This window comes from Hevea brasiliensis, chromosome 2 (genome assembly GCF_030052815.1).
Source record: "Hevea brasiliensis isolate MT/VB/25A 57/8 chromosome 2, ASM3005281v1, whole genome shotgun sequence".
Taxonomy (NCBI): Eukaryota; Viridiplantae; Streptophyta; class Magnoliopsida; order Malpighiales; family Euphorbiaceae; genus Hevea; species Hevea brasiliensis.
Window position 1 is genome coordinate 1,408,366 of NC_079494.1, and position 13,985 is coordinate 1,422,350.

At 32.1% G+C, this 13,985-nt stretch overlaps 2 protein-coding genes across 2 annotated transcripts; one reads left to right on the top strand and one right to left on the bottom strand.

Moving 5' to 3' along the window:
* Positions 1-290: 290 nt before the first annotated feature.
* Positions 291-3,824, top strand: LOC110661011 (lysine histidine transporter-like 8). The gene is made up of 5 exons (XM_021819501.2): positions 291-805; positions 907-1,040; positions 2,314-2,741; positions 2,837-2,968; positions 3,159-3,824. The coding sequence occupies exons 1-5, from the start codon at positions 420-422 to the stop codon at positions 3,645-3,647; spliced, it is 1,569 nt and encodes a 522-aa protein (XP_021675193.2). The 5' UTR covers positions 291-419; the 3' UTR covers positions 3,648-3,824.
* A 543-nt stretch (positions 3,825-4,367) lies between these two features.
* On the bottom strand, positions 4,368-6,613 carry LOC110661012 (uncharacterized). Its single transcript, XM_021819502.2, has 2 exons — positions 6,281-6,613; positions 4,368-4,978 (listed from the first exon to the last, which is right to left on the bottom strand). The coding sequence occupies exons 1-2, from the start codon at positions 6,391-6,393 to the stop codon at positions 4,771-4,773; spliced, it is 321 nt and encodes a 106-aa protein (XP_021675194.2). The 5' UTR covers positions 6,394-6,613; the 3' UTR covers positions 4,368-4,770.
* Between the last annotated feature and the right edge of the window lie 7,372 nt (positions 6,614-13,985).

Sequence of the window (13,985 nt, forward strand, 5' to 3'; positions counted from 1 at the left end):
GTTGAACAGTCCATAGCTAAAGTAGAAAAAGGAAATTCTAATGAAATGAGGCTAATCTTTTCATGGTGGGTGCTGGCGTGCTGCGTTAAATGGTTGGACTATCTTTAGCATGCATAATTGGCAACCACAAACATTGGGGACAGTCAATGATTCCATTTTAATATTAGTATCTTTCTCAAATACTATCGGGCCATGCAAGCCTTCCTATCTCACCTACTCAGCACGCACATCAATATCATTGACCCCTACTTGTTTTCTTCATGAGCCTTTGCCCTTATATATACTGTCTCAATTTTCTGCGAACCTTTCAAGAAATCCATCATCTTTTACACAAATTCGCATTCAAGATAAGCATATATATTCATTAAGAGATAAGTAGAGTAATATATATACTTTCAGCAGTCTTGAGAGAGAGTGATATGGGAGACGCAGTGTTAGTGAGCATGAGCCCTGAAATTTGGAGGAACAAGGCAGATATTCCAGCAATCTCTGCTCCTCCATCTCAACTCCATTGCCCTTCAATGACAAGATCACCACTATTGGATATAGCTCCAAAAACCCCCAAAAGCCCATTAGCTTCACGTCTAATGACTCCCATAGCCAGCCCCACGAAGAAGGCAATTGCTAACGTGCAATGTTACTTGGAAGAAGTTGGCCACTTCACCAAGCTTGACCCCCAAGAAGCATGGCTTCCTATAACAGAGTCTAGGAGAGGTAACGCGTACCACTCAGCATTTCACACTTTGAGCTCTGGAATCGGAGTGCAAGCCCTTGTTCTTCCCCTAGCCTTCACCACCCTTGGCTGGTAAATTAAGATTTATCATGATCTCTCTAAAACTAAGTACAATTTTTATCTTCCTTGGGTGTTACGATTTTGATTGTTTCTTGCTTTCACCTGGCCTGCAGGACTTGGGGACTTGCAGTTCTATCACTAATTTTTATGTGGCAGTTATACACTTTATGGTTGCTGATTCAACTGCACGAATCAGAATCTGGGATGCGCTATAGCAGATACCTGAGACTATCAATGGCAGCTTTTGGTGAGTATCATGTGTATATAATTATATGTAATCTGCCTTCTCTATTGTAAGGAAACTGCAAATATAGGTAAATTAAAGTTTCAGAAATTAATCATGTGGTCCTAATCATGACTAGCCTGTAAGACCTCTACAAGTGCTCTTCCACCAGCCACTTCCACCTTCAATAATGTTCAGATTTTAATTAAATCTAAATATATTATCTTAGAAATTAGCAAATAATTAACCAAGCCACATTCATTAAGCTAACAAAAGATTAAATTTATTCTCTCTAACCCCTAGTTTGGAATACAGGATTTTACAAGAATTTTATTTAATTGATTTATTTTTTATTAATTTTCGTATTTAGAATTAAAAATTTTCATTCTTTTTAACTTAAAAAAATTTTCATTTGAAATGAAATAAAATTCATACATAATTATATTGAATTTTTTTTTTTTACAAATGATTTATTTAGCTAGGCAATAATATTTTAAGGTATTTTATTTAGAGATTAAAAAAACATTCATGTCATTTGAACATCTAATACCTTAATTTTTCTTCTTTTTTATAAGAGGATTGGTGGAATAAGGATTCAAACCTGTCATCTGTCAGGTGAGTGATGTGTTATTAGCCACTTGACCAAGCAAGTCTAGGCTAATATTTTATTGACTAACAAAAAAAAAACCTCAAATTTTGACTAAAGAATTTTATAGTTAATGAAATTAAATTATAGGGTGTCTTAGTTTAATTTTAAAATAGTATTGACTTAGTAGTAATTATGGCTATCCCTAAGGGATAGTAGTAATTTACCCTTTCATTTAAGCAATATTTGGCCAAAATGTTTTCATTTAAATCTAAAATAAAAGACATATTATGAAATACATTTATTAAATATATAAATTTCACATATCAATTTTATATTCGCGTCTTTATCTAAGGATGGACTGAAGAATTTCCCATCCCAAAAACATTTGTTTTAACCTGTATATAGTGATTAAACAGTATTTGGGTGTGAACCGAAGCAGCTTCCATATTTGAAAAAGAGGTAAGATCTAGATACGCCAAAGTTCTGAAACAACAAGGATATTGTTTGTCAGTGAACAGAGCTTGTATAATGCTTTGCAAAAGATGCTTTAAATTACCTACCGGCACATGAACATGTCAAAAGTTAGTACTAATAAGAAGTGCACCATTTTAATTGTTCAACTCATATAATTAAGTAATTATTCATAATACATGACAGACGATCATGCTTGGTACACTTGAAATTTCTAATGTTATGTGATGTTTTCAGGCGAGAAGCTAGGGAAATTGCTTGCCCTCTTTCCAATCATGTACCTATCAGGAGGGACGTGCGTGACCCTGATTATGATCGGAGGTGGAACAATGAAAGTACTTTACCAAATTTTCTGCGGAGAAACTTGTAACATGAAGCCATTGACAACAGTAGAGTGGTACTTGTTATTTACTTGCTCGGCCATTATTCTAGCTCAGCTTCCCAACTTGAATTCCATAGCAGTAGTTTCTTTAATCGGCGCAATCACAGCTGTTAGCTACTGTACCCTTATATGGGTAGTGTCCATTATTCAAGGTAGGCCGATGAACATCTCCTATGATCCTCCACAGGAAAAATTCGATATGGCAAGTCTTTGTAGCATCCTCAATGCACTTGGGATAATAGCCTTTGCTTTCAGAGGTCACAATCTTGTGCTTGAAATACAGGTGCGATCACAATCTCCAGTGATTTCATCCTTAATTTAGATTTAAAATTAGGTTCTTTATTCCTAATCTAATGGGCTAATTTTATGTTATTGAAGGGGACTATGCCATCAAATGCGAAGCAACCATCCCGTCTACCTATGTGGAGAGGAGTAAAGTTCGCATATTTAATTATAGCAATGTGTTTGTTTCCCCTTGCAATTGGTGGCTATTGGGCTTATGGAAACCTGGTAAGCACACATATAAATTCAATTTTATTAATAATGAGTATAATGATTTTTAAATTAAATAAAATTCGTGTAAAATTAATTAAAATGTGCACATAATTAAAATAATAAATATAAAAACTATTAGGCTCATTTTTATATAATATCAAGTTTATAATCACGGCAGCTAATATTTTTGTGGGTTTAATTACAGATACCAGGAAATGGAGGGATGTTAAATGCTCTATACAAATACCATGGACACGACACATCCAAGGTGATACTTGGATTAACAAGTATGCTTGTCGTCACTAATTGCCTCAGCTCGTTTCAGATATATGCAATGCCAGTATTTGACAATTTGGAGATGAGATACACCAGCAAAATGAATAAGCCGTGCCCAAGGTGGCTTCGCTGTGGGTTTAGGGTCTTCTTTGGCTGTTTGGCATTCTTTATAGCAGTGGCATTTCCATTCTTGCCTAGCTTGGCAGGATTGATTGGAGGGATAGCTCTACCTGTTACCTTAGCATATCCATGTTTTATGTGGATTATCATTAAGAAACCCTATAAATATGGTGCAATCTGGTGCTTGAACTGGATATTAGGGCTCTTTGGAATGCTACTCAGCCTTCTGGTGTTCGCTGGAGCAATATGGACTATTGTGACTATGGGAATAGAGATTCACTTCTTTAAGCCGAGGTAAATAGTAGCTGTACAATTACCCTGCCCTTGATCTGAAGCTGGTTAAAACTGACTATTAATGTTCTCTGTGTAAAACAAAACCAATAAGAGAGGGCAAAGGAATTCTAGTAGTTACTAATAGCCCTTCTCTCACTTTCTTAATTAAATTAACGCATCTAAAATCCTTTGTTCTTGTCTTGATATTCTAGTGTTTAAAGTCTCCATCACAGTATCCAAAATCCAAGTCCATAGTATCATTTCTAAGCCCTCCATATGCTAACTTTACTATTTAGGGTCCATTTAGCATTGAGTTTCAGGAACCAAAAATCACTTCTCAAGAAAAAAATAAAGATCATTTTAAATACTATTAAAAAAATAATTTAGAAGATTTTTTTTATTATTTTGCTCATATTTTTATGACTAAAACATATCAAATTTAATTTTTAAATTCACTAATTAATATGTTAAAAGAAAATATTTTTCTCAACAAATAGCTCTAATGGCAATGGCAAACAAAGCCTAAAACTCACCATAGATTTATCACCCCATGTATAAATTATCAGTCAGTCTTGTTCTTCCTAATACATTACATGCATACACAGAGGTAAACAAGAAGCCAGCCATAATTTTCCCACAACAAATTTGGACGTTATGCGTAACCATATACACCTTGCATATACATACAAAGATGCTATAGAATTCACAATATCACAGCCAACTTCCCTTTTCTTTACCTTAGCAATTCAGGTGAACAAAAATAAAGACTGTTACATATTCCATTGGGGAAAAAAAAAACATTCATCTCACAATTTGCTCTTCAAATTGTACAAAAATTTGGATATGGCTCGTTGAAGCCAAAATCCATGCTACAAGCATGTACCAAGAAACTATATCTTTAGTATCTGCACCCACTAAACCTAGTGCAATAAACCCCATTGAATTAAGAAATCTCAGCTTTCCATTTTTGAATGTTTAGAACTCTCCACTTCATTCAGCTTTTATCAAAGTGTTCAAACTGGATGTAAGTGTGATTACATATTCCAATAAGCAAGAGAGAATGGCCCCACAGCAATGGTCAAGAATTCTCACAATTTACACAACAATGTTGTGTCACTTTCAGAAGAAGGTTTGCTACCTACATAGTATTACATGGATAAAGGTAGAAGCATCCTTCGTTTCTTTTTCCTGGCCAATCTCACTTGCTTCGCAACTCTCATGCATAAAAGCAATAGCATTGTAATGCATACTAAGATAAAAGCAAGTCGCATATGCCTAAAATATAGAGAAACTGCCGAAAAAACAAGGAAAGCTAGAATAACGAGTTCCCATATTACAAATACTACAACATCCACCCTGCAAGCATACAAAGAATTAGAATCAATGTAATAATACAAAAAGAGAATGACTTGTGGATAAATAACCATCCCAAAATATGTTATAGCAATGTTATCTATAATCACGTTTGAAGCTTTGGTAACCAAGCAATTCAATTTCCATAAGCGAGAGATTTTCAAGTAACTAGCACAACATCACCAGTAGCATGGGAATTATTCACTTCCTCAGATCAAAAAACATGATGGCAACACAATTTCTGATAGCCTTTTATCTATTTATTACTTTCTCATTTAGTTTCCTTCTACAGTCACTTAAAAACTCCTTACAGAAATCAAAAGATGAAAAAAAATCTCTGCATACAAGAAGTGAGTGTCCCAATAATTATCATGCAGTATGAAAACTGACCTGCACAACTCAATTACCACTGAACCAAAGAAACTAAAATACAAGTATAGCATCGATCAACTAGATTCTCTTCCTTTCAAACTTATTGTGGGAACCTAAACAGTCCAGTCTCTAAGTCTAAGATTTCATTGCTTCTATTTTTTTGGCGGGAGAGGGGTGTGTCTGCGGTTTCCAATGTTCAAGGGAACCATAAATCCTTTTACACATCCAAATTTCCCTTCAAATTTATATCCACATAAATAAAATGCAATTTGCTGTAAAGCTCCATTTTACTACCTCCCATAAAACTCAAGACTGAATAAAATTCAGACTAAACTTTTTCAGTTTACTATTTAAGCCCAAAGCTTGTATCCATCAAACTGTTGTGGGCCTAAGAAGCAGACCCTTCTAATGCATATATGTACATAATCAATATTAGCTTGCTTGAAGATGGCACAAGGTTATTTCATCTCTCAATGTTGATTGAATTTCCAATTCTATTCTGCTTCTTCCAGTAATGGAATTCAATAACGTTTCAAACCATTAATAGCAAATGGGAAAAATCTCATACAATAAACGTGCACAAGTAAAGGGAAATGATTTTCTTAACCAAACAGAACAACCTCGTGCAAATCAAGAACTTAAAACATCCTCTAAAGTTTTAATTACCAAACTTTTAGCTTCAAAAATCCATTCCAAAAATCCTAAACAAGAAATAACGAATTGGAAAAGCTAAAATAAGAAATTGGCCTGAGGTATCCAAAATCCTAGCTGATCTACTAAAATCCAAACTATAATTATCTCGTATTGATGTTATTCAAAACATATAGATCGCGCAGGCATGAGAACAACAAATTAAAAAAAAATCAAATTCATGAAAAAGCAAAGCGTCAGAATTGGAAATTAAGAAAAAGGGTAAATTCTAAACAGGCGTACCTTGAAGAAGTTAGATTAGAAGTGGAAGAGAAGAAGGAAACAGAGGCCCAGTCATGCTTGGATCGAATCTGATACTCTCTCAACTGCTCTGCCAGATTCGATCGCGTTATCATCTCCAATTCACTTTCTGTTTCGCGCTCTCTCTATCCCTGCTCCTTGCTGTATGGGAAGCTCAAATAGGACATAAATATGAAGAAATTGCAGAGGCAGAGAGGATTTTGAACGATGAACAAACAAGAAAAGAGAGACAAAGGAAGGATGAACGTTCGATTTGCTGTACTGGGCTCGTTGCGGGGCCCTCTCCATCTGTAATTTTCTTTCCTCTCTTTTCTTTTTCTGGTTAATAATAATAAAATTAATTTTTCATTATTATTATATTTTAAAAAATAAATTAATACATCAATAAATTTCGAGTTCGTCATATATGTTCATTCTTTTTTTTAATTTTTTTAATGCTCATTATAATACATTATTATTTATTTGAACTTTGTATTATAAATGTTTTCTAAATATTTTAATTTTATTTATCATATCTAAACTTCATAATTAGTGATTAAATTGATAAAAATAAATAAAAAAATAAAATTATACATGAATTAAAATTGATCATATTCGAGCACCAACAGTTCTCTCTCTATCTTATGGAGAAGGGAATTTCTTTCAATTTTTTCTCTTTTTTGTGGTCTTTGGCAGTTATCTCTTTATCCTGCGTTGCCTTCTCCTGCCCCTTCTGAACAAAAAATCGCCTAAAGAGTGAGTCTCTCTCTTTATGCCTCAATTGGGGCTGTAAATAGTAAATAGGAAGCTTCATTTTGCATGTTAATTGGTGAGCGATATAGAGAGATTCTTGAAGATCTACTGAGTTTTGCTCAATGGAGTTAGTTGTATCGTTTATGTCTAATGCTATCTTTGCAGGCTTCAAGCTTCAGTGGATACAGTGGAAGGATCTCTACTGCGGCGAAAAGGTGAAGATACTCTCCAGGATTGAAAATGTGGGCTCTCCTCCTCCCTTCATTGGAGCTGTGTGTTTCTCAGACTCAATACATTTGTGAATTAGCCTTTGAAGCCCCGTTGGTCGCATGGGCCTATTACCTCCACTTCGAGGATTTTGGTATTGGACGCATTTGATTTTACCATTCATAATGGCTAAGCCTTTCTTCCCATCTGAATTGAGTTCAGCCCAACACTAACTGTTACTTAAAATTTAAAAAATAAAATATATAATTATAAATAATTAAAGATATTTAAAATTATTAGATATCAATATTGAATCTTAAACTATATAATTAATTGTGAAATTTAAAATTACTAACATTTTTATTTATAAAGAAATTGCAATTTGAGAATGGAGACCCTCAAATTAGGAATCCAAATAAAGAGGAAGGAAGATCTAAAATCCAAGTTTGTTTTCTTGATTTTATTTTTTTAATATGATATGGTAAAGAAATAAATTTTTAATGATTTAAAGCCAAATTAAGATAAGTCATATAAAAGTTTCATCGAAAATTTTATTAGATTCCTATCTAAGTGACTGTTAGTAAAAAAATAAAAAAAAATAAATGATATTATTAAAATAAATTAAATAATAATTTAGAGAAATTTATTCCCCATATGAGTAAAATTGGGTTTAATTATTATTATCATTATTATTATTTAAAAAATGAGAAGAATAATAAAAATAAGAATTACATTATATATAGTGGAGGAATAAAGACCATATACTTTATGGAATAGAATATATATATATATTTTTTTTTATAAAAAGTTAAAACACATACACACATAAATCAATAATGATAATAAAATAGCATATTACAAATACTTTTAAGTAGTATTACGAATTAAGAAGCAAGTTATTTATATACTGAATTATCAATCCGTACAATTATTGCCCATTGGATGTCTGTTGCTTGATTGATGCCATTAATCAAATTTGATGCTTTATTAGTCATGGTGGTTATGATTAATCATATTGGCCACGCGGCTACAATCAACTTCTATTGTCTAACACCTTGTTTTTTGGCCCCCTCTCCTTGTTCCATGCTAAAGAATGTAACACGCTATTAATATTTATTTATTTAATTTTTACGCATAAATTCAAATGTAATTTTTGAACTTTAAATTTTATAAAATTATGATTTTTTTTTTGTAAAACACAAAGATATTTCAATAATCGAACAAATTTGACGGAGCATCTAGGTAGGTTAATAGGCAAATTGCATACTCAACTCTTCAATTACATAAAAGTCCTACGAGATAGTTTTTAAATTTAGATTTCTTACTGAATGAAATATATACAACACGTAAAATATTTTTTTTTTAAAAAGTAAAATAATTCATTGATAAAACATATATGAGTTTGTTTACTTATGGAAAATAATTTTTTGTCATTATAAATAAATAGTTTTTAAATAATTATTCAATTTTGGTTATTAAAAAATTATAGCATAATTTTGGCTATAAAAAGTCATGGTTTTCTAGTTGGAAAATAAAATCTTTGTTATGAAAAAAAAGTAGTGAAAAACAATTTAAAGCGGTACCAGAAAACCAATTTTTCAGATTTTATTTGAAAAATTGACACATGTGAATATGTAATTTTGTTTTTCAGTTTTCTTTTGAAAAAAAATTTAAAAATTACTCTAGTTTTTCATGAGTAAATGGGCCTATAATAACTCCATTAAAATAGAAAAACACAATAAAATCATATCCTCAAGATTTATAAATCTAAGAATATATATATTCAATATCTATCAATAATGAAAGATCTAAAAGAATATATTAGAATTATTTTAAATGGATACATATTTAAGAATTATTATAAAAATATAAAATAAAATAGCAATAAAGACATGGAAGAAATTAGTAATATGACTGCTAAAGGGAGGATCAAAGAAAATAAAATAGGGAGTAAAGGAGAAATGATATTTTTAAAACTAAGATGATTCCTAGGAGATCAAACACTTTTAATTATTGCACTCCAAATAGACACAATAATATATAGAATTCACTTGTAAGGTTTTTTTGAGTTCGGACATAGTGTGGGCAGGCTAAAGGGAACAATTAGTTTTGCTGAGAAATCTGCCAACACGAGTGCCTTAAGGCTGATCTAAGGCTATGTGAGACTGAAATGTCTTGGACCTCAATGTTCAAAGCCTACTTCTTTGCTTGCGTATGCTATTTTGTTTGAGTTGGTTGTCTATGTGGTCCGACAGAAGTTTAAGGCTATGTTCCAAATGGTGGTCGGTAGTTTCTTGGTGGTTTCCTTGTTTATAAAGCCTTTAACTCTTTCTTCCTCAATCTCTATACGCAACTCTTGTAACACCCCTATATGCATAGCCTAATATATTTCACTATTCCGATGACCGTTGTCGGTTCGGACAATTAAGAGGATTAGAACAACATCTAAGACACTTAGATAAGCCTTGAATACAAATAATTAGTGATTGTCAGATAGTTAAGTACAAATAAGAAAAACAGAACATAAAAGGTTAAATGAGCCGGGAGTCACACCGATAGGTGACATTCCCGGGAAGTGACTGCGAGGTCAGTCTTAACCCGAATTTTGAATCGAAAAATATGATGCCGCGGTCTTTAGGACTATTGTGAACACAGTGAAAAAGAGAAATCATAAAAAAGAATTGTCAAGCAGGTCAAATAATTAGATCAGGGATCCGAAAGAAATTTTGAATTACTTATAAACTGGATCGAACCGGCGAGGGGCAATTTGGTCAATTCACCCCTAGAGCTTACTTCTGACCTAATTGTCCAATAAAATAGAAGAAACGAAAATTTTGGGGTCGAAAATTAAATTAAAGAAATAAGAAAAAATAAATGAAAAAGAAAAAGAAAAGAAAAGTGAGGAAAATTACTTGTTACATCATGTTTCCCTCATATTTATGACTTCATAATTCAAATTTAATTTACCCAATTTATTTGACCAAGTCAAAAACATAAAATTAAAACAAAATACATAAAAATTAAAAAGCCAATCACTCATCTTCTCTCCCACTCATTTTCGGCAGTCCTCACCTCTCTCACCTCCATTTCTAAACCACCATGAAAGCTTGCACCAAGCTTCAAATCCCCCATTAAACCCTAATTTATCCCATTATTAGTTTATAAGACCTTGTTTTCTTCCCTTGAGAAAGTGATTTAGCAAGAAAGAAAGAAGAAAAGAGGAGAAAATTTGAAGATTGAATTTCAAAGTTTGAGATTAGTGTTTAACTTACAATTTTTAGTTTAAATTATGTGTTTATGATTATTTACACTTAGGAATTAGAGAAAATCAAAACAAAAACAATTGTTGGGGGACCAAAGGGAATTTCGGCCAGCCTTAGGTGGAGGTTGAATTGAATGATTTTGATAGAATTGAATGGTTAATTAGGTTGAATTAAGCATGTAGATAATGAATATACACTTTAATTGCATTATATTTCAAAATTGTGTAATTAGGGTTCTTAACCTCTTGAAAATTAGGGGGAAATTTTAAAAAATGGTCAATTGGTGCAAATGACCCTAATTGAAGTAAGAAATGGTCAATTGGGACCATTTGTAGTATGTTTGAATTGGTAGAAACCAAGTGCAATTCGGATTGGTTAGGGTCACTATTCTGGCAGCCTAACCTAGGTCTTTTTCAGAGACCAAAACTAAAAATTTACCAACTCAATTGATATGAGACTAACTGAGAATGAAAATAGACACATAATGACCCATTTTTCATTTAGGGACCATGCCCAGAAAATAACATTAAAATAGTGAACAATTAGGTCAAACTCAGGTATAGTATGCTGCCATTGTACCAAATGATCAAATGAATTTGTTCATTTGGCAATAACTTGGAATTTACAGGTACAAATGACCTGATTTTTATGGAATTGGAAAGGTATGACATAGCATTACAACTTCCATGAAGAACACCAACCCAAATTCTACCCATAACCCAGTCATTTTGCCACTTAAATTTTGTGATTCAAAACTGCCAAAACTAAATTAAGTGCACAGAAATCTGGGTTAAATCAATCCAGCTAGCCATGTTCAAATAGCCAAATTCTACCCATAATCCAGTCATTTTGCCACTTAAAGTTAATGATCCAAAACTACCAGAACTAAATTAGATGCTCAGAAATCTGGGTTAAACCAATCCGGCTAGCCATGTTCAAATGGCTATATCTTGGGCTACAAAACTTCGAATGGAGTGATTCAAAAAGGAGATTAAAGCTAAAACAATAAGGAACAACTTCTATGAAGAACACTTAGCCAAATTCCCACAGCAACATGACCAATGGAACAGTACAAAACTGGACACTAAATCTAAAAATTTGAAATTGTACTTAGGAGACCTAAAAATTGAAGGGACAACCAAAACCAACAAATTAAGTAACCAAAATGTGGTATGTGAATGTAATTGAAATTCTCATACCTATTAAGCATAAGAAAGTCAATATTTTGACTTGAATAGTGCCATGAATAGTAACATCGAAATGCAAATTTTAAAGAACGTTAATTTAAGCATATTAGAGCTAGAAATAAATAGATGTGAATTTTTTAATGGATTTATTATAAATTATAATATTGAAACACTACAAATTGTGTATTTAAGTTCAAAAGGTTACTGAGAAAGGAAAGGAAAGGAAACATTAAGTCAAGGCTAAGAGGTGACTCGTACGAGGTTTGTGCACAACATAAAATTTTTCTATAAATTCTCTTGACAATTTATTTTGATGAATAAATTGTGATTTATTTTTATTGCAAATTTGTGAATAAAATGAATATTATGCTTTTGACCTAAATTATTAGAATTTAATTGTATATGTTTGAATTGTTAATAAATGTTTAGTAAAATATTAAGATAGTTTTGAAACCACAGTGTCATGACCATATATCTGAATGCCTCACTAGCATGCCTAGTGGGAGGAATTAATTTTGAATTTTGATTCATTCTCTGGCTGAAGTGTTGAGGTGTGTGCCAGTAGAGGAAGAAATTGAATGGGTACCCATAGATTGAGCTAGCTAGCCTTGAGATTCCTCATAAGCCTCCGGCTATTGAGATGAATATCGTACTGATGGCATGATATAACTATGTGTTTTTATGAAATCTGTTTTGAGACTTCCAAAATGAGATTGTTTTAACTAAAATTATAAATTGTGTTTTGTATTTATTTTTCATTTTCAGTACCATATGTGAACAAATGTGAATTGATTTATGCATAAGATTTTATTTTAGTATGTTGTGCACCACTGAGTTATAGTACTCAGCGATGGTTGTTTATTACTGTCGCAGATAGAGAGACTAGTAGAGCAGCGAAGTGAGCTGCTGAGGATTTCAGAGCTACTTCTGGACCTTTTATCGGGTATAATTTTATATCCTGATTGTACATATTTATTTTGATGTATGTAACTGTATGTACATTTGTAAATTGGTCATGAGCAATTGTACAAATTTTGCAATAATATTATTTTGGATTTTCTGAGGTAAATTAGACTGATGAATGTAAATTAATATTTCTTGAATGGAATGTGAATGAAAACTATTTAGTATTATTTCTGAAATATTTGAGTTGGAAATTGATTTAAATTGTGGAGATTTGAAAAGATTATGTTGACTTGAGTTTTAATGGTGGTTGTAATTTGATGAAGTGTTATATTGGAAGTGTTTTCTACAGGTAAAATTTTAGGTTTTCTCAAATACAGTCGGTACTCTGCCGAAATTTTTCTAAAATTTGCTGAAAAATAAAAATGGATAAAAATTTTAACTAGTTTTTAAACTTCAATGAAATGTTTTAATACCTGCTAGAAAAGCTCACCACTTTCAAAAAGTAAGAAAATTATTTTAAAATCTCTTGTAGTATATTTAATGGGTTATTGGTAGACGGAGTCGATAATTCATTAGGTATACTACGGGATCATGTTATGCTTTACAAAAGGATAAGGTGTGACAACTCTATCTCTAGGTGGCCAACAATGAGGCTGTGATGGCATGGGCAATTTCATTTTGTGTACTTTTATGGGTATACAATGGTTTTACTCTGGTGGTTTGTGGAAAGTGGTATTGCAGGGTCTGTGGGTTGGCTTTTATGAACTAGTTTGCTAGAGATTAGTTTTAAATTTGGGTTTTGTTTGGAGTTGGTTTGATCCTATGTTATGTTGTTCTTTTCTCATGTAGTTTTGCCCAATGAGCCATGGTAATTCAAATCGTGCATTTTCAAAAAAAAAAAAAAGCAAAAGGCCTATTTAGTCCCATAAAGTTATGCTAAATAGTCAATGAGTCCTTAAAGTGTTTCGAGATCTAAACAAACCCTTCAAGTTTTTAAAAAGATCAAATAAGTCCTTTAAAGATTAAAAACAGATCAAATAAGTCATTTTATTATTTTAGAGATAAATAAATTCTTTAACTTTTAAAAATATATTAAAAAAAAGATTGAACTATAATTTATCTCTAATATAAATCCAACCAAGGCCGTGCTTAAAATCTTCTAGTCCGCGAGGTCCTTATCAGCAATCACACATATATAATTTGCAACATCCTAACAAGTATTTGTCGTATTCTGAGTAAATTGATAAGTTATTCTTTGTCAAATGATTCAATAAATTTCTTTATGGGTTCAAGAAACTTTTGTAGATAAGCATCTTGACTCATTTTATAAATAACAACTAATCAACCTGCTCCAAGATGCATCAGATTTCCACCAGAATGTTGTAAATTGTA

Excerpts from the sequence above, each read along its gene's own strand:
- LOC110661011 (XM_021819501.2), top strand. The coding sequence starts at position 420 with ATGGGAGACGCAGTGTTAGTGAGCATGAGCCCTGAAATTTGGAGGAAC. Across the intron at positions 1,041-2,313 it reads ACTATCAATGGCAGCTTTTG|GCGAGAAGCTAGGGAAATTG; the intron begins GTGAGTATCATG and ends TGATGTTTTCAG. Across the intron at positions 2,969-3,158 it reads ATTGGGCTTATGGAAACCTG|ATACCAGGAAATGGAGGGAT; the intron begins GTAAGCACACAT and ends GTTTAATTACAG.
- LOC110661012 (XM_021819502.2), bottom strand. The coding sequence starts at position 6,393 with ATGATAACGCGATCGAATCTGGCAGAGCAGTTGAGAGAGTATCAGATT. Across the intron at positions 4,979-6,280 it reads TCTAATCTAACTTCTTCAAG|GGTGGATGTTGTAGTATTTG; the intron begins GTACGCCTGTTT and ends GTATGCTTGCAG.